Below are 20617 nucleotides of genomic sequence, written 5' to 3' on the forward strand. Positions count from 1 at the left end.
CTTATATATACCCCCGAGCGCTCACTCTTTCTTTCCTCTCTACTTCCTCTCTACTTCCTCTCCGTTTCGTAGCAATGGTAAGCCTCTCTAATTCCTCTCTAATTTGGTTAGTTTAGGATAGATTAGGTGGTTAGTATAGGGAATTTAGATAGGTTTGCGGATTTTATGTTATTTAGTGTTGATTAGGTGGATAATGTTGGGAAATATATTGTTGATGTTAATTTTAAAATTTTAATTTTTTTCCAGGTTCGAAAAGGAAGACTTACTGCCCATTACAGAGAGATCTTCGGTGAGCCGGGTAGTCGTTTAGACCCGGCCTCTTCTTCAGCTCCCGGTTCTTCGGGTTAGGAGACTGTCCCCGAGACTCAGTACACTCAGAGAGTCTCTGGGTCTACTTCTTCTAGTGCACCATCGGCTCCTCATGTGCCTTCCCCGATGGCTCATCCGACGATGCCTCCTCCTGTGCCTCCTCCGATGGCACCTCCGATGGCCGCCGATATTCATCCCGATTTGATGATGCCTCCGAGTGCTCCTTACTCGCAGTACACTGTAGAGGACATTCTCCGTCTGCCAGGCAGAGAAGGTTTACCAGTCATCGACCCCGACCGACCGGACGGAACTTTGTGGTATGTTGCATTAATTTTTTTTTTAATTCATTTAATATTTTTTTATAACCTTAAAAAATAATTTATATTTTAAATTTGTATTTTCCAGGTGGGGGGTTGACAACTGTCTTGCATCGGACGTAACCGACACGATCAAAGGTTACTTCTCCATGGCACATCCAAACTGGAGTAAGACGCCTCACTACGTCAGAAAGACGTGGTTCAAAATTTACGCTGTAAGTTTCTATTAATTAATTATATATACTTTAATTTTTTCATGATTTATATATATACTTTCTAAAAAACTAATTGTTAATTTATTTTTTCCAACAGCAAAAATATAATTGGGCCTTGTGGATCACTGAGAGGGTGAGGAAGAAGTTTAACGCGAAGGCGAAAGTTCGCTTGTTGGACACGGTCTCAAACTGGAAGGGTGACTGGATCGTGAAGGGGTATGAGCGTGGCAAACCCGCTGAGCTCACCACGGATGTGTGGGATAGCCTCATCCGTTATTGGCGTCTTCCTGATTCCATTAGAATCGCCCAGTCTTGCTCTAACTCCCGTAACACGGTCGATGAGCACGGAAACGGGCCGATGCTTCACACTACGGGCCAAAAACCCCACGCCGGTGTCTGTTTGGAAATGGTAATTAAATATTTTATTAAATAAAGTTTTTAATATATATATTTTATTCTAACTTTCTTAAATGTTTTTTAGGCCAAAGAGACGGGACATCTCCCGTCTCTTATGGAACTTTACGAGAGGACCCACAAGAACAAGGCGGGTGTATTTGTAGATGGCAAGTCCGAGCAAATCTACAATGATGTGATTGCTCGGGTTGAAGACCGCCAGACTCAGCTGACCCAGCAGTCTACCGACGGATTACCCGTCACCTTATCCACACTTGAAGTGGATAAGATTTACGAAGAGGTAAATTTTCAAAAATTTTAATTTTTTATTATTCATTTAATATAACTTTAAATTTTTACTAACAATATTTATTTTTTGTTTTTAAGGTTGTCCCTAAAAAAAAGGGACGGACGTTGGGGATTGGTTCCGTCAACGATGTTCCGAGAGCGACATCGTCTTATGGTCAGCGACGGGATGATGAAGTCACTGAGATGCGTAGAGAGTCCGCTCAGCTGCGTAACGAGTTGGCCGCGACAAAATCTCGTATGGGTGGAGTCGAGGGCTTCTTGGACGTTATAGCGGCCACAAATCCGGAATGGGAGTCCATGTTGAGGAACATGCGACAACAACATCCCATTCGAGGTGAGTCATCCGACGTACATAACAAGGCGGATGTTACGAGGAGGAGTGATGAATTCTACCAGGCGATGAACGACCCTTAGTTTTTTTCTTTTCCGGTTGTTGTATTATAAATTCAAAACTTATTTATATATAAAATATTTTCATATTGATTTATTTTTATTTTACATTTTAATTTTATTAATAAATTAAATAATTTGAATTATTTTTTAATTATATTTTTAAATTCTGTAAAATAATAAAAACGAAGTAAATTCGTAGCTAATGTACGACCTATTTACGTGGAAACCTTACGAGGAAATGACGAGAAAAAATAAACGAGTATTTTACGAGAAAACATTTACGAGGAAATAACGAGGAAAGATAAATGAGTATTTTACGAGGAAATTTTTTCGTGGTCATTACGTGTATTTTGCGAGGAAACACTTTCAAGGTATTTACGTGTAGTTTACGTGGAACTCGTTTCGAGGTATTTACGAGGAAATATAGCGACCTCCTTACGTGGAATATTGACGTGGTCTTTACGACGAAATGATCTATTTCGTCTTTACGACGAAATATATTCCTCGCTAAGTTACGACGAATTAGCGAGGAAATATTTGTTACGGCAGATGAGTAACGAGCAAACGTGGTTCCTCGCTAATTCGTCGTAAAGCCTCATTTACGACGAACTCACGAGGAAAACCGCCCTCGTTAAGATTATGTTTTCTTGTAGTGAACTGTCTCGAGACTAGGAAAACAAAGCGCCTGCTCCTGGGCACGGATGAGATAAGTTTCACTGCGAAGGAGCAGGAGAGAGTCCTAGTGATATGCCCTAAAGGGTGTTGGATATAATCTGAGAAGGCAATGGCACTTCTGGAACTGAGATGGATTGAAAGGATCGTCAAGAGGTGCGGAATGACTCTTGATATACCCACGATCTAAGGCTAACCACCCAAGAATAAATGAATGTGTTGGCTAACCCCCAAACAACACACAAAGATGATTGGCTGACCACCAAATCAACAAGCCGGTTCAAACCAATGAACTAGCTAAAGATCTCTCTCTCTCACTCAGAGAAAAGAAGAAACAAAATAAACTCAAACTTAGACTGATTTTATTCATGGAAGAAATTACATAATTATACTACTTGTAGTCAAAGAGAATTAAAGAGAATTGTGGAAAAACAAGGCATAGAAAATAGAAACATTGACTAGAATATTATTAATGAGTCAAAGACTCAGTTTTCCATGCAGATTGGTCAAAGATGACCCTTCGGTTCACGTTCTGGTCAAGGAAACCCTTCGGCTACTGTCCAGGTTCATCCAAACCTGATAGATGCACGGCGGTAACGATAAGGACTCCTACGGGACTGTCCGGATGGTCCGCCGGGTGAGAATCCATGTCTGTCTTCAGGTTCTTCACGACCCAAACTAAGTCTGGCTCGTCTATTGTCCTTAGAATGTCGAGATGGTCGGGAAAGACAAGCTCTGGTATGGTCAGTTCGGTTGTCTGAACGTGGTTCCAGCCTTAGCTCCATTCCGGACGTACGCGGGTCGATCCGATACACGGCTCGGTCAGTTTGATCTGTACGGTTGGATGGATGAACCTTAGTTGAATTGTTCAGAACGTCCTGATCTCCATGCGAAGCTGGTTCCATGTACTAATCCATGGACTGGGGCACATCATTCCCTCCTTCTTCAAAAAGATTTGTCCTCAAATCTGTAACATTAGAAGGAAAAGGGTTATAAGCAAAAGAATTATAATCATCACAATGCTCACCTTGAGTTCGGTCCGGTTTTTGAATGGAAGGAGATCCTTCTTGGTTTGCTTGATGACCACGGATTTGTTCTTCATCTAGCCCCTCCATTGGTTCATTTGTGAAGTCATCAAAAAGCGGCAATGGGACTGAAAGTTCTTCATTTTCTAGCTCGGTTTCAACTTTGTCATTCTCCAAAGTCACCAACGGTTTCTGAGTTTGGCACTTGTTAGCATAATGACCGATTATCTGGCATTTGAAGCACCTGGTAGAATGAGCTTTTCTTGTGGTTTTTACAACTTTGCTTTTATCAAAAGAGATCTCATTAGTTTTCAAATTGGAATTTGAAAGAGAAGAAAGATTACCTTGTTTGAGATTATGTTGTTTTGGTGCAGAAGAAGTGTTGGGTTTCCCTTCTTTTTGAGTTGCTGAATAGCAAAAATTGTCTTATGCAACATCTTCTCCAAACTTTCTTAAGTCTAAAGCTCGTTCCGATCAAGCATATCACAGTTGCTTCTCTTGGCTTTGGTGAAGGGACGATCACCATTTCTGACCCTCTTCTCATCATCATCTAACATGTTTTGTCTCTTCCTTTGGTTTCTTTGTTTCTGCACAAAATCAAATCCATTAGAAGCAAACTGTTTCTTATCTCCAAAAATTAATTGCTCTTTTTCAAACACAGTTTTAAAAGGATAAAAAAAGCTTGTTGTGGTTTTGAAGCCTGATTTGATTTCTTGTGAAGTCCAAACATCCCAAAAAACAGTTAACCAAAGAGTTACCAAATAAAAATTCTCACACTCTCAAAGTGTTTAGCTCACGATTTTTAGGTGATCATTCAGAGTTCTTTTCACTGGTTCAAAAGGATGATAGATAGTCAAAATTCCGCAATCAAAACCCAAAACAACTTTTAAGGGTAAAGAGAGAAAGAAAGATGAAAAGATTTTTACGTGGATCCGCCTTAACTGTCCTAAGACTGGGTTTCTCTTCAGCTAGCAGGGTTTCTCTTCCACCACTCCCCCAAGATTTCTTTTCGGAAATGATTCAAGCCAAAAAAGTGTACTCTTGTTTTTCTTTTTTTTTTTATCATTATTTTTTTCTTTTTCTTTTTTTTTAATAACTGGCGATCACAAGGGAGTAATGGAACAGCCCAGATCCAACAAGAAATCAGAAAAGAAATTTGTGAAGAGATGAGAAGATGGAAAGATGAAATGAAAACAAACCAGCTAAAGTGGCTCTGATACCACTAGATATGCCCTACTACGGGGATATGAACTCCCCAAAAGGAAGAACTGGTGGATTGAAGGAAAGTCTCTTGATACTACCAGACTTCAGTTGTTGCTTGATATGACGCACAAGTCCAACAGAAGAAGGGTTTCTAACCATTGCTTGATATGACGCACAAGTCCAACGAAATAGAGAATGTTTACTTGGAGAAAACTCAACAAGAAACAAGAAGTGTTCTACAAAGAACAAAGAGATAAACTCATAAAAGGGGAAAAAAATCATTCTTATTCATGGAATGAGATTACATATTTATAGTAGAAATAGTCAAAGAAAGACATAATGAAATTGTGGAAAACTAGAAACTTAGAAAACACAAACAAACACTAAGACTAAAGACTTTTGTATAACCGAGATGTTGAATTTTGACTTGACTTTGAAGAAATCAATGCAACCCACGACCAGGACTTCTTTGTTGACTCTATTCAGATATTTCTTGATAAGAATGAGTTTTAAATGGACTAACGAAAGAGCTGATAGAATTTGGCAAAAAACAAACCCGTATTGCACTTTTTATGAACTTTTCCTTGGGCTGAACAAGGCCCATTTCGCCCAGCAGCTAAACCACCTCCATCTTCAGTGTCATTTAGCTCACTCAGCTCCAAAGTAGTGTCACTTAGCTCATCCAGCTCCAAAGTAGTGTCACTTAGCTCACTCAGCTCATCCAGCTCATCTACTCTCACTTCAGCTGGTTTCAGCTCATGCATACTCTCTTCAGCTGGTTCCAGCTCGTCCACACTCTGTTTCAGCTCGTCCTCAGTCTCATCAGTTATTTTAGATCAGTATGCTCACCATTAATTCATCATGGTTTGTCTTTTGTTGAAGAATCATCTGGCTCAGCCATGGTCGCATCATCTGGCTCAGCCATGGTCGCATCATCCTGGCCCAGATCTATGATCCGAGGCGCATCACCTAGCTCCCCACCACGATGCCTTAGACATATTGCTCACTGTAGCAAATTGCCTAATAAAAAGAGTATTGGTGGACAATGGGAGTTCCAGCAACATCATCTTCCAGACTGCCTATCATGACCTAGGGCTGGAAGAAAACACGTTGACACGAAAGATCACCCCACTAATACGATTCAGTGGAGAGGTCAAACAAACTTTCGGAGAGGTTATCCTCCCAGTATACGCCGAGGGAATCAACTTGTCTACTGAATTCCTCGTCGTCGATTGCATGTCCTCATACAACATGATACTTGGACGACCATGGCTTCGCGACATGGGAGCCGTTCCCTTGACGCTCTATCAAATGGTCAAGTTTCCTACTCCCTGGGGCATTAAAGCGATCAGAGGAGATCAGGAAAATTCCTGATCTTGCTTCCAAACCACTCTAAAGGGAAAGACCCAAGTCTTATAGCAATTACAGAGTAGGCCTAAGGCTTCACATGCTGAAGAGCCAGAGGTCGAAGAAATGGATGATGTTCCATTAACCGAAGGGGATCCTGCACAGAACTTGAAGATAGGTTTTGGGCACGCTGAAGGTTTAAGACGAAGACTGATAGACTTCCTCCGATCTAACTCGGATTGCTTTGCTTGGTCCCACGAGGATATGCCGGGAATCGATCCTGAAGTGATTGTGCACAAGCTCCAGGTTGATCCTTTACATCAGCCCGTCAGACAGAAAAGGAGGAAGTTCGCTCCAGAAAGAGATGAAATCATCAACGAAGAGGTCAAGAACATGTAGAACACCGGGTTCATCAAGGAAGTCCAGTACCCGGAATGGCTGGCCAACGTAGTAGTCGTCAAGAAGAAGAACGACAAGTGGAGAGTCTGCATAGACTTCACCGACCTGAACAAATCATGTCCAAAGGATCCGTTCCCGGTGCCGCATATCGACAAACTCGTGGATGCCACAGCGGGGCACCAGCTTATGAGCTTCATGGATGCATTCTCCGGCTACAATTAGATACTCATGCATCCTGGAGACCAGGAGAAGACATCCTTCATGACGTGTAGGGGCATTTACTGTTACAATGTCATGTCCTTCGGCCTAAAGGACGCAAGATCCACCTATCAAAAGTTGGTAAATATAATGTTCGCAGATCAAATCGGCCAGACCATGGAGGTCTACATAGACGATATGTTGGTCAAGTCCTTAGATGCCGAAGACCATATATCTCACCTGCAAGAAGCTTTCTCCACTCTTCTGAGATACAACATGAAGCTCAATCCCGCGAAATTTACTCCATAATTTTCATTAGCGAAGATTATGATCTAGTAGGTGCCATATCTAAACCTTTTGCTTGGCCATCTATTAAACTCTTTTCCATCAAAAGCTCATCTCAATGATTAGGAATTTTTTGAATGGCGTGTGATGTTTCAACCTCGCCCTGTGTGATGTTTCAACCTTGCCCTGCTCTTCAAGGAGCCTTTGTTATATATAGCCAATAGTGTAGTTACGGAAGATTGGTTTCAATTTTATATTGCAGCAGGTTATCCAATTTGGCTAAAATTTCTTATTTGTTAATGTTTTATGCCCATGCTTTGTCTTTTTGGATTTACACTGTTACTTTGTATTATTTGATGTTTTCATAATGGAAAGTATCCCCTAGACTATATTTGCCAAGTGATTTTGCCACATGTCTTTTCTACAATCAATTTCACAAAACAAATATGACATGACTACTGAAATTGATGACGTGGCTTCCAGAAAAATATGACATGGATAATTTCATTTAATGTTGATTTATATTTTTGGTAAACTTATTAGAATATGGTAATAATTCATATATTACATTTAATATTGATACTTTTTTGTGTAAACTTTTTTAAAATATGATAATAGCTCATACATCATCTGTAAAATAAATATATTCATATATAACATTTCAAATTTCGAAATATTATTATTTTGTATACTTTTACAATTTTTATTACTATGGCTTTCAAAAGTTTCTACAATTTTCAAAAATTTATATATCTAATCGTAAGATCATTAGTCTTATATATCTACAAATTTTATAAATATTGTTTAGGTTAAATATCTGATAATTATACAATTTTATATTATTTTTATTAGTTTTATACAAATTGATTTAATATATATCAAATCTATATTAAATATTAGTAAGAAAATAGTAAAATCTATAATATTTAATAAAATTTATTTTTAAATATAAATTAGATTTATAAAAAAAATAACTGCACATGGTGCAGGAAAACACCTAGTTTTAGTGTTAAAAAGCAAGTTAACCTGGTTCAAAAGGAACAATCACTCTTCAAACTGCAATATAATATTAGTTATTAGACCGACAACCCAAATTACATTTCTGTATATAAGTTATAAAAGAAAACCGATTATACAAAAACCATGAATCGTATTTCCTCTATATATGATTACATCCTTTTAGAAATATAAAAATACTAGTTGATGGTCCGCATCTTGTGCGGACTAATATATATATATATATATATATATATATGCTTAACGAATTTTAATTTTACTATTTTATATAGATATCAAATTATTAAATTTGATACAAATTTTAAATTAATATTAAAAATTATAAAATTTTAATAATCATGTGGGTAATCGATGAATTAAATTATGTTCTTTTGTTTAATTTTTTTATACGGTATGTAGATTTTTGATCAGAAAATAGTAATATCGAATTAGGAAGATAAAATACTATAATTTATATTTTAAAGCAGTGAGAAAAAAATAATATAATAATAAATTACAAAACATTATCTCTATGTTCTCTTAGACTATATTTATATTACGTTTATTATTTGTCAAATTTTTAATGTTCTTTAATGTTTTAACATAGTTTTACATGCTAATTTATATTTTTTAATATTTTGGTTTTTAATATATTATTTTGATAACATTTGTGATTTTACAGGTCAAAAAGCTAATTTGATGTTCCTTATGTACAAATGCAAATTAAAATTTCAGGTTAGAAATATGATTGTTTAATATATAAAATATTGAACATAGGTATACAATCTATGTTTTACAAAATATATTTTCAATGATGCTTAACCTTTAATCTTAATTTTAATATTGTAATAATATGTATTTGGATCAATATTAACAATAAGAATCAGAAAAACTGACTATAATATTAATCATTAAAATCATAAATTAAATATAAGATAAACATAATTATGATATTATCGATATAATTTAATTAACATATTTTAAATATCATGATAAATATATATATGAAAATAATTTTTTAAATAATAGTATAAATATATCGGTAGAATTAGTTAATAGTATAGATATATCAATTATGTAATAATAGTATTAGATATCGGTAGGATTAGTTAATAGTATAGATATATCGGTAGATTAGTTAATATTTGCTTATAACTCAAATATTAATTCAAAAAAAAATAAAATCAATCCATTCTAACTCCAACATAATCAAGTGTAACTCATGTCACCAATCAGAGCGAAATCTCGAATCGCTCTATGATTCTTTCTTTTATAAAAGTTAATCTAACTTATATTTTGAACTTACTAAATGAGTGATTTGATAAGAATTTTTCTTGGGTTCACCCCCTAGGGTGAACCTTTAGGTTCACCAACCAATAGAAAGTTGTCATTTTAAATCTAGTATCTTTTAATTAAGGAAACAAAATAACTTGCCAAATTATATTATGTTTTTAAAATAAAAAATAAAAAATTAAATAAATAAAAATAACAATAGTTCTAAAAAAATATTATTTTTAAAAAAATATTTTATTTTTAAGATTTAGAGTTTAGTGTTTAAGATTTATAATTTAGAATTTATCCAAATGTTTAGTGTTTTTCCAAGGGTTTAGGGTTTACCCAAGGGTTTAAGGTTTTTCCAAGGGTTTAGGGTTTAGGATTAGAGTTTAGGGTTTAGGGTTTAGTGTTTTGTTGACAACATGTTTAGTGTTTTTCCAAGGGTTTATGGGTTTACCCAAGGATTTAGGGTTTACCCAAGGATTTAGGGTTTAGGATTTGAGTTTAGGGTTTAGTATTAGAGTTTAGGGTTTAGTGTTTTGTTGACACATTTTTTTTTTTTGAATTCTTTTTTTATATATTATTTTTATTTATTTTTAAATTTTATTTTGAAAAAATAATATAATTTGCCAAGTTATTTGGTTTCTTTAATTAAAAGATACTAGATTTAAAATGACAATTTTCTATTGGTTGGTGAACCTAAAAGTTCACTCTAGGGGGTGAACCCAACAATAACTCATTTGATAATTACACAGTCAACAAATCTACAATTTGATCAATAGTTAGGCCCAATATATTTAAACAGTGTTTATTTCAAACAATTCATTTTTTTCAATTAATAGTTAATGTAAATAAGAAATATACATATATTTACTTGTATATATATATTTCTCACGTTGTTATAATTACAATATTCATGTTCACGATAGTAAAGATGTTTCCATTTAACTATTAAGGTAAATATATATACAAATTTTGTTTTCGAAAAATATATAAATTGTGGTAATTTAGATAACAATACTAGTTTGTTAGATCTCTAAAAAGAATACTAATTTGTTAGCTAGATAAATAAATATAATATATCAATGGTCCAATTGGATAAAAATACTGTTAAAATTAAAATCTTTGTTATAATATTGTAAACCGTGTTACAAAGAAATATGAGACGGAAGTTACAATGACACGGTTTACAACGTCTATCTTTATTGTCAAAAGCTAATCTTATTGACACATCTGTATAAATTCTAAAATATAAACTTCATCCCGCTTAAGCTATATAACTAGGTTACTTTTTGTGCGATATGCATCATTAATATTTTAAAATTAAAATATTCAAAATTAAAAATTAAAATCTGATTTATGAATCTAAATATATTTTAAATATTTAACTATACATAAAATTTTAAATATTAATAATACCCATAATAGTTTGTATTTAAAAAAAAAATAATTTTAGTGAAATATAGATATTCATACACAATTTACTAATTTTTATCGTAAATTAAAATATAAATATTCTTATACGTTAAGCTATGTCATATTTTTATATTGTATATCTTATATATTCCCTTAAAAATATGAAACTTATTAATTTTAATTTTAATTTTAAATACTTAAGAATACGCAAATTTTTAATTTTATTCGTGGTTTTTGTTTGCTAAAATAAACTTAAAATTAATGATGAAAAATAACTATCTATAAAAAAATTTAAGCTTCTCTGTACATAAATTTTAATCAAAATTATACTAGTTTGTGTTTATTAAAATAAACTTACAATTAATTTTTCCAAAATTTAATATTTATATTAAACATTTAAATTTAATATTAATTTAACATAGAAAATTTCTTATACTTGTAATTACATTAATTTTCAGTATATTAGCAATAATTTATTTTTATTTAAATTTTTGGTATGTAACCCAGTTTAGCTATTAGCTTGTTTTAGGAATCTTACCCAAAATATTATCATTAAACCAAATTTAGCTATTATCTTATTTTACAAATACCTAAAACGAAGTATCATTAAAATTATACATGTCATAATATATATGATGAAAAAAGCCATGTCACATTTTTCACTAAACCATGTCGTTATTTTCTTGAAAGTAATAATTTTTTTTAATTCATTTTACACATAATGTCTAGGAAATTTACTTTTCAATTTTAATAATATAGTATTATTTTGTATATAAGAATCATATATTATTTTGTTTTTAAATAAGTACATTTTGGAAAGAAAAGTTTTAAAGGCGGAATAAAAATAAATTATTGACATTTGATTTATAATACATAAACTGGTATCGGAGTACCTTAATCTTGTCATCGATCGCACTTGGTTGAACGTGCAAACGCGTTTTAGAGGAAAACCCCGGACACTGAAATTCCGTTCATAAACGCGAATAGACTTTAGAACGTGCATGGACCAACCCACCACTCATTATCCATAACATATCTCACAGATCACAAGTTACAAAAAAAATAGGGTATATATATCACAGATCACGGTAGTATTTATAATGGCGGGTCACATGTATTTGATTTATTATCACCATGGTAGCAGAATCTCACGAATATGCCCTCCAATAACATTCATTGTACATGATATCTTACGTGACATAATACGTAAACGTGCAAATTAATTTAATTAAAAATATTGGGAATTTTTTCAAGAATTTGTTTATTAATTACTTAAATACAGAAGAGGGGGTAAAACCAGGGTTGGGTCTGAGCATAGACCTGTCAATTACGGTTGGGAATTATTATTCGGGATCCAGATCCGATCCGAGATCCGCTCCGGATCCGTTCAGATAACAGAATATCCCGGGTGTCCGGATACAAATTCGGATAGTAAAATGTCGGATATGTCGAATCCTGATCGTGATATCAAGATTTTTTTTAATATTAAATTTAAAATTTTATTAATAATTATAGTTGATATATTAATATTTATACATAGATTTAGTCTTACATTATTATATTTAATTTTTATAATCATTTATATATTATAAAAATTTTATAAATTTTTGTATATATTTATAATTTTAGTATTTAAAAAACAATTCTTATTTATAATTTTTTATTTTTTTGCATATCCAAAACTTGCGGATAATACAATATCTAAATAGATATATAAAACCCGGATATCCGGAAGACACGGATCCGGATACTAAAATTATGGATCCGTCCAACCCCTAGAGCAAAGTGGCATATAAAGTCCTTTTGTGATATATATCTCGGTACAACTATTTCCAGATCCGACTCTGCTTGACATAAGTTACTGTGTAAATTATGAAAAAGTATTTTTCATTAAATATTTAATAAATGTTTATGATTCTCAGAATTTCATATCTGTCTATAGGTAAAAGTAACATCCACATTACTTGAACTCACAATAGAACCACTAGAGAATAATTAACATCAAACTCTCTCAATAGTGGTTAATATTTTTTGTTCTAAATAAATGAAAATTTTGATTAGTTTTGTTCTTTTCATATAAACTTTTTTTTTCTCTTAGAAATATAAATATATATCATTAATATTATGTATAACATTATATATATTTTTTGAAAATCAAATAGAAAATTAAAGTAAAGTGTTAGATCGATTAAAAATTACTTAAATAAATATAACGAGAATATTTTGAAATCTCATGTATATATGTTTCACAAAAGAAATAAACTGTAACAATTAGTCAATATTTTATTTTTATTTATAAGTATGTTTTGAAGCATCCCGTAATTTATATGTATAAAAATAAATAAAACATTACTATGAATCATATGTTTTTATTTTAACTTTGATTTTAGATATAAGAAACTTGATTAGTCCAGATACATATTTTATGGTATATTGAGTGACATATATTCCTTTGAATTGAAGTATACTATTTTTATTCTTATTAAGCCCAATCCGATTGGTTTTATTTATCGCATTAGTTCAGTTTTTCAATGTCACCTTTCTTGGGGTCCACGGCAGTAACGTAGACCGTGTAAACCAACCCAAACGTCATAACAATCTCAAATACGACTACGGTCCACGGTGTGACTCCATAAGAGAACGAAAAAGCTGTTATCTCCTTCCCATCAATACTTACCTTGACCAATAAGTAAGCCACTACTACTCCGAGTAATTGAGCAATCCAGTAAAGGATAGCTCTTCACAACGTTATGCTTCCATCAATGAAAGCTCCAAATGTAACCGCAGGATTAACATGACCGCCTGAAACGTTTGTTCTTACAGAAACCGCCACGAACAATGTAAATGCATGAGACAAAAATGCAGCCACTAGACCAGAACGTGTGGCCGGTTAGCTTTCCATAAGACATACCGAAGCCTTGACCAGCGAAAACGAATATTACCATCCAGAAAAGCTCCGCGAATGACGCTCTGATCGCATCTCGACAGCTAGCTTCTCATGGCGAAATTGTTGATAGCCACAGTAACATAAATAAAATATTTTTTCTAAGCTTTTCTTACTAAGTTTATATAGTTGAAGCGAGAGAGCCACGTCTATGCTGGAGAATCGTTCAGACACTGAGATTAGTGTTTTACGGTGGGCCCTCCATGATTAGAGAGATCGAACGGTGATTAACTAATCTAGACTTGTTAATAACTTTAATTACAATTGATTTAGAATTTAACCCGTTTTCTCGTTTTCTATAAATAACGTCATGGCTCGCAGTTGAAGATCACGCGCTTTACTGTTCTTTCTTCTTACTTTTCGCAAGATTGTTCTGTTCTTTACACGATTCCAAGGTGCGACTTTTTTTTGGCTTCTTAGATCTCAAACTTTATTGGTTCTTTTCGATCTTTAATGCTTTAGGTTGAAGATGGTAGATGGTTAGCAAAATGTGATAGGGTCTTGTTGATTAATCGTAGTAGAATCTTGATTTTGACGTTAGATCTTTGAGTCATATACATCATCACTAGTTAAAGATCATGACTTAATTTAGCGGGTGAACTCAAAGAACTCGAGTCACAGAATCTTGATTTGTGTTCTTGAATTGCTATTTATTAGATGAGTGAAGAGGTCAAAGAGAATCAGTCTGGGAAGCTTCAGAAGCCAACTCCACGTTTAAACGAGAGGATCCTCTCATCTTTATCTAAGAGATCGGTTGCTGCTCATCCATGGCATGATCTTGAAATCGGTAATAAATCACTAATTACTTATTAAGAAAAAAAAATATAAACATATTGTGTTTTGAGCCTGTCTGTCTTTTTAACTATAAATTATTTTTGGGAAAATGAAAATTGTCTGCAGGACCTGGAGCTCCAGTGATTTTCAATGTGGTAAGTCTTATGCTTGATGATGTGATAATCCATTGATGGTAAGATCACAAAAGATAATCTGAAATGAATCATTTATGGTTTTTGAATGAAATCAGGTTGTTGAGATCTCAAAGGGTAGCAAGGTCAAATATGAACTTGACAAAAAGACAGGACTAATCAAGGTAAAAGAAAAAGAAGACAAAACCTGGAGTAAAAAGGAGATGATGATCTGGTATTTTCAAGGAAATGAAAACTCGTAACAATTTGATTTGTCCTCTCAGGTTGATCGGATCCTTTATTCATCGGTTGTGTATCCGCATAACTACGGTTTTATTCCCCGCACATTATGCGAAGACAATGATCCGTTGGATGTGCTAGTCATCATGCAGGTTTTAAGTCTTATCTTCACCACAAACACACACACAAAAATAAATAAACCATATGGATCAATATATTCTTAGTGAGATTGATTGATTCTGTGCATGCAGGAGCCTGTACTTCCAGGTTGTTTTCTGCGCGCCCGAGCTATTGGATTAATGCCCATGATTGATCAGGTAACATTCATATCTCTGTTTTATAAAATGATCCTTTTGGTTATAAGTTGTGTAGGCAATCTGAGTAACTCTTGAGTATTTTTCTGTTTTGTAAAAAAGGGAGAAAAAGATGACAAGATCATTGCGGTATGTGTTGATGATCCTGAGTATAAGCATTACACTGACATCAAAGAACTTCCTCCTCATCGTCTTACTGAAATTCGGCGATTCTTTGAAGATTGTATCCTTAATATTTCAATATATACAATCTTTAGTTTCTTCTCGTTACGAAATAAACCACTGCTTTTTGCTGTATATCTTTAACCGAAAATCTTACAGACAAGAAGAATGAGAACAAGGAAGTTGCTGTAAATGATTTTCTACCGAATGGTCCTGCTGTTGAAGCTATTCAGTACTCAATGTAACGCTTCTTATTATTTCCTTCGATATTTTCTTATTTTATATATCCTTTTGTTAAAATTATATATGTTTTGACAAATTTTGTTCTTGAAATCATCTAGGGACCTTTACGCTGAGTACATTCTTCACACCCTGAGAAGATAAGAAAAGGACTATTCCTGCCAAAAAAAAGCAAGAATTTGTCTTATATTTGAATTTTGAATAAAGCACTGTTCATGAAACTGTTCTGATATTTTGTCTTTAAAGCTTCTTTGTTGTTGTTTTCTTCTGGGGATCTTTTGTCTGAAGATTAATCCCAATTGAGTTTTTTTTTTCTCTTATTTGTATTGGATTTTTTTTATCCCTTTAAAGTTTTGATTTCGTTCCAAGAAAACCAGATCTTTTTTTATTTATAAAAATGAATGATCGCGATCACTTTAGTATATTCCCGATTCTATTTCATTTCTTCTTAAACCAAATTCCAAATAGATTTGTAGAATCAGAAGAAATTGTCAGGTAGTGGGAAACTTTAGAGTAGCAGATAGTCGGATCTGCCGCCCACCCGAACAGGTCTTGGCCCAGTACAATAACAGTAAGTAACTCCGGCGTGTGTTGTCAACATTTATCATCTACACCTTTTAATTTATCTGAAAGCGCAAATACAACTAGAGAAGCTTAAAATCTCATTAGAAAGGACATTGATACACCCAACTCATCCATTGTCATAGCTTAAATATAGCTATGAATCTATGATGTAGTGAACGGTTTTTTCTGAAAGCTGAAAAGGTGGTGAACGTTTAGCCTATACTTTCCATCTCAAAGATAATGGATAGCAAATATAATTGATTTATCATTGTTTTTTAGATTATTTAATATTTTATATTCCCTCCGTTTCATACTTTCATGAACATTTTTCTTGTAACATAAATAATATCATTTTAGAATTTCAATGCAATTTATACATATTTTAACCTTCGTAGTAATTAAAGTACTTTGTTTTGTAACTATAATTATCAATTTTTTAATTTTTGAAACTTTTTTTATTAAATAAATGAATTTAATATTTTATGTGAGATTTGATAATTTATCCTTTCGTACTAATGATATTTTTGGCTATTTATATCATTCTCAAGAAAAATCTTATCATAAAATGTTTGATGTGTTTTCTTTGATAGAAAAATGTTCCATGTTGGTTTAATCATATAGGTTTTGGTTGGTTGATTTCAGTTTGGATCAGAACTAACGTTTATTTCATCGGGAAAATGGTCATAATTTTTTTTTAATTTTTTTTTTTGGCTATTTAAAGCATTAATTTTGCATGGACAACTTAAAACACCAAATTCTGTTTGACTTATAATTTAAATTTCAAAGTTTTGTTGACTAAGCCAAATTAAACATGTCGTTAAGTAAACTATTTTTACTTTAATTTATTCAATGGTTAACTAATTATACATTGATCAAATAATATTTATATAAGTAATTAAATATACTTTAAATTATACAATATGTACATTGATTGTTTCCTAGTGTTTTGTTTGTTTTCTTCGTCTCTATTTTATCAAGACATTATACTTATCATACCTCGTCTTGCCTGATATCAAAATGATTTTATGATTATATTTTTATAAATTACTTATAATTAACTGTATAAATTTTGGTTATCAAAACATTATTTTTACACATATGTTTTATAAATTAATGTATAATTAATTAATTATATAAACATTACCTTATCAGGGAAAACTTGCTTAATACTTATTAATGACTAATTAAATCTATTTTAAGTTATGTTAATCTAATTAATAGTGTGTCTAATTCGGCTCAATCAAAACATTTCAAGATTTAAAATGAGAGTAAAACAGAAAACTTGCTTAACCGAGGTTGTTAAAGACTAACTAAACTTATTTTATGTGTTGTTAATCACTTTACAATGTGTCTAATTTGCCTCAGTCAACACAAGTTCAAGATTAAAAATGAAAGACAAACAAGATTAAAAATGAAAGACAAACACAACTTGGTGCTTTAAACTATCTAAGTGAAAGTTGGTGCTTTTAATGGCTAAAATTTTACAAGTTAGGCTTTTTATGATTATTTTCTCTTATTCAAAATAAAGCTTACAAAACGACATTCTTTTGTTTAACCATGGTTTCTAACGACTAATTAACTGTGTTCTTAAGTTCTGTTAGTTTACTTAACGGTATTTCTAATTTTGCTCTGTCAACAAAATTTGGGATTTAAAAAGAAAATCAAACACAACTTAGTGTATTAAGGCGTCTACACAAAAGCTGATGCTTTAAACGACTAAAATTTAAAAGTCAAAGTTTTTATGTTCATTTGTTTATTTCGTCGATTAGGTTTTACGAAATAACAAAATAAATTGAAATCAAAAACAAAAAACCAATTGACACCAGGGTCATTCTGTGTCTATCGAACCTAATAGAGATTAAAAAACCATTCCCCTTAGTTGTTAATTGTTGAGGATAATTAATCCATGAAACCATTCCTCTTGCTTCAGAGCAGGAAGTCGGCTTTCTTCTCCTGCCTCAAAGATTTCTGGCTCATGGGCCTGGTTTTTACGGTAAAGGGGGATATTTGCATATTTCAAGATATGGAAGGACCTAAATAATGTTCGACTAAGGACAACCTATAAAAGGGGGTTTCAAATCCTAAAACAAGGGATCAACTATTCAAGACTTTAACTATAAAGTTAGGGAGTTAGAACTAGGGTTCTTTAACAAATATGTTGTAGTCCCAACTCTCTTACTTAATAAAATTGATATTTGATCCTTGAATCTTGTCTCTTTACTGCTCAATTCCTTTTTATGTAGTATCACAAAGATTCACTACAAAACAACCTTCATTCTTAGCGCGAGGAAACCGCTATCATATGCCTGAGATAGCGTATTATGAACTGCTATGTCTGCCCTAGCTATAATAGGTCCCCCTTTATTATAGCGGTTTTTTAAATACTATTATAGCGATGTTATATGATAGCGGTATTATTTGATGCTGTTATATTGTTGACATTATAATAGCATTGTTTCCACCTGCTACATCTGTTATTTCAATAGCATAATTCGAAGGCTATAATTGTTTATCATATGGAACTATTAGATTTTTTCAATTTTCTATTTTACAACGGTTTTACAGATGTTATTAGTTAATTGTCAGATTTTCATAGCTGTTAAAATTTGTTATTAGACCACAACCTGCTCGATTTGTATTTAAGAACACATATTCATATATTCAAACACACAATCATTGAAAAAGAGGTACCAAACTACAAGTTTGAATCCGACACATTACTAGTACAACACATTCATAAGTGCATCACTTAGTCTAATCAAAGCAGAAAGAGTAGTACATTAGACCTGATAGTAGTTAATCCAAGCGACCGTCTCTGCGGCCAACGCAACAGCTAACGCCGCAACGCTCAAGGAGTTCAAAAAGATGTTCTCTGCCTACGAAAAGAAGTCGGAAGAACATGACAAACTCGTGGATGCCTTGACGAAAAAGGTTGAAACCTTAACGGCAAGAACCCTTGCAGTCCTCCCTTGCGGATCTACGAAAATCCGCGGAAGAAAACTCGACTTCACAGCTCCACTCGACAGGTCTGGAACATTGTCCTTCGGGTCAAAACCCCAGCGAAACATCCCCTGCTGACAAACAGAACTCTAAAAACCCTCTACCTCCTGCAAAGGACACAGAGATCGATGAAGTCGAGCGTGTCGACTTGGATCCCAGCTACGTTTCCAACAATACAGAAGAGGACGCTGACATACATCCAAGAAGAACAAGAAGCCGATCGGCTCGGGAAGACTCTCCGTTTGATAAACCTATGACAGAAGAAGAGGAAAACCTCTACTGGGTCGAACAGGAGGAGTTACCCGAAAAACAAACCGAGATTACTCGCAGCAAACGCCGAAAGGCTCGGAAATCTGCTGGCGAAAAATCGGACATACGCGACCTTCGTGATTACATAACTAAAACTGCAGCAGAAGTAAGGGCCGTGAAATCCCAGATCCATCATGCTACCAGAGCTGCCCCAGAGATCGATAGATTACTTGAGGGAGCTCGGAAAACACCTTTCACTACTCCCATCTCTGATACCGAGGTATCCAACCCGGGGAAACTCAAAGTACCAATATACAATGGTACAACTGATCCTAAAGCGCACCTTCAAGCCTTCCATATCACGATGGGAAGGGCCAGACTTAAGGAGAGCAAGAAGACGCCGGCTACTGCCGTCTGTTCGTCAAAAATCTGGAAGGAGCGGCGCTCGAATGGTTCGCACGCCTTAAGCGAAACTCCATCGGAAGTTTCCGCCAGCTCACATTGGAATTTCTCAAACAGTATTCTATGTTCATAGATAGAGAAACATCTGATGTCGATCTCTGGAATCTATCCCAGAGGGAAGATGAACCTCTCCGTGAGTTCATAAGACGATTCAAGCTAGTTATGTCAAGGGTTAGCGGAATAAGCGACAAGGTGGCCATAGACACACTCATAAAAACGCTCTGGTACAAGTCAAAATTCAGAAAATGGATAACCCTCGACAAACCACGAACGATCCAAGACGCCCTTCACAAAGCGACGGACTACATCATAATCGAAGAAGAAACGAAAGTTTTGTCGCAAAAACATAAGCCGACAAAGACGTCCTCGAAAGATGTGGACCAAAAGACTAAAAAGAAAAACAAGTAAGTCCATAACGAGGGGGAAGAACTCCAAGGGGCGCATAACTACGCAGTCAATTCGGAACAAGGCAGAACCTCAGGCAATTCATGAACTCGTAATCCAGGATATGACGAAAACACCTTCTGCGAGTTTCACCAGACTCGAGGACACTCGACGACTAACTGCAAAGTCTTGGGAGCGAGACTGGCCGCAAAGCTACTAGCTGGAGAGCTCTCTGAAGTAGCCAGCATTAAAGATCTCATCCTTGAGACCGATCGTCCTCCAAAGACCGACAAAAATCCACCCGCAGAAACTCTCTTCACAGAAATCAAGCAGGGGATAAATGCGGAAGGATATTGGACGACAAAGGAAACTATAACAATCGTCGCAGAGTTAACATGATC

General features: G+C 33.9%; 1 protein-coding gene across 1 annotated transcript; it reads left to right on the forward strand.

Moving 5' to 3' along the window:
* Positions 1–13969: 13969 nt before the first annotated feature.
* On the forward strand, positions 13970–15877 carry LOC106435379 (soluble inorganic pyrophosphatase 1-like). Its single transcript, XM_013876256.3, has 9 exons — positions 13970–14091; positions 14354–14483; positions 14597–14625; positions 14721–14786; positions 14886–14993; positions 15093–15158; positions 15258–15378; positions 15477–15558; positions 15659–15877. Exons 2-9 carry the CDS (start codon positions 14354–14356, stop codon positions 15699–15701), a joined length of 645 nt encoding a protein of 214 aa, XP_013731710.1. The 5' UTR covers positions 13970–14091; the 3' UTR covers positions 15702–15877.
* The last annotated feature ends 4740 nt before the right edge of the window (positions 15878–20617 follow it).

Source organism: Brassica napus, chromosome C2 (genome assembly GCF_020379485.1).
Source record: "Brassica napus cultivar Da-Ae chromosome C2, Da-Ae, whole genome shotgun sequence".
NCBI lineage: Eukaryota > Viridiplantae > Streptophyta > Magnoliopsida > Brassicales > Brassicaceae > Brassica > Brassica napus.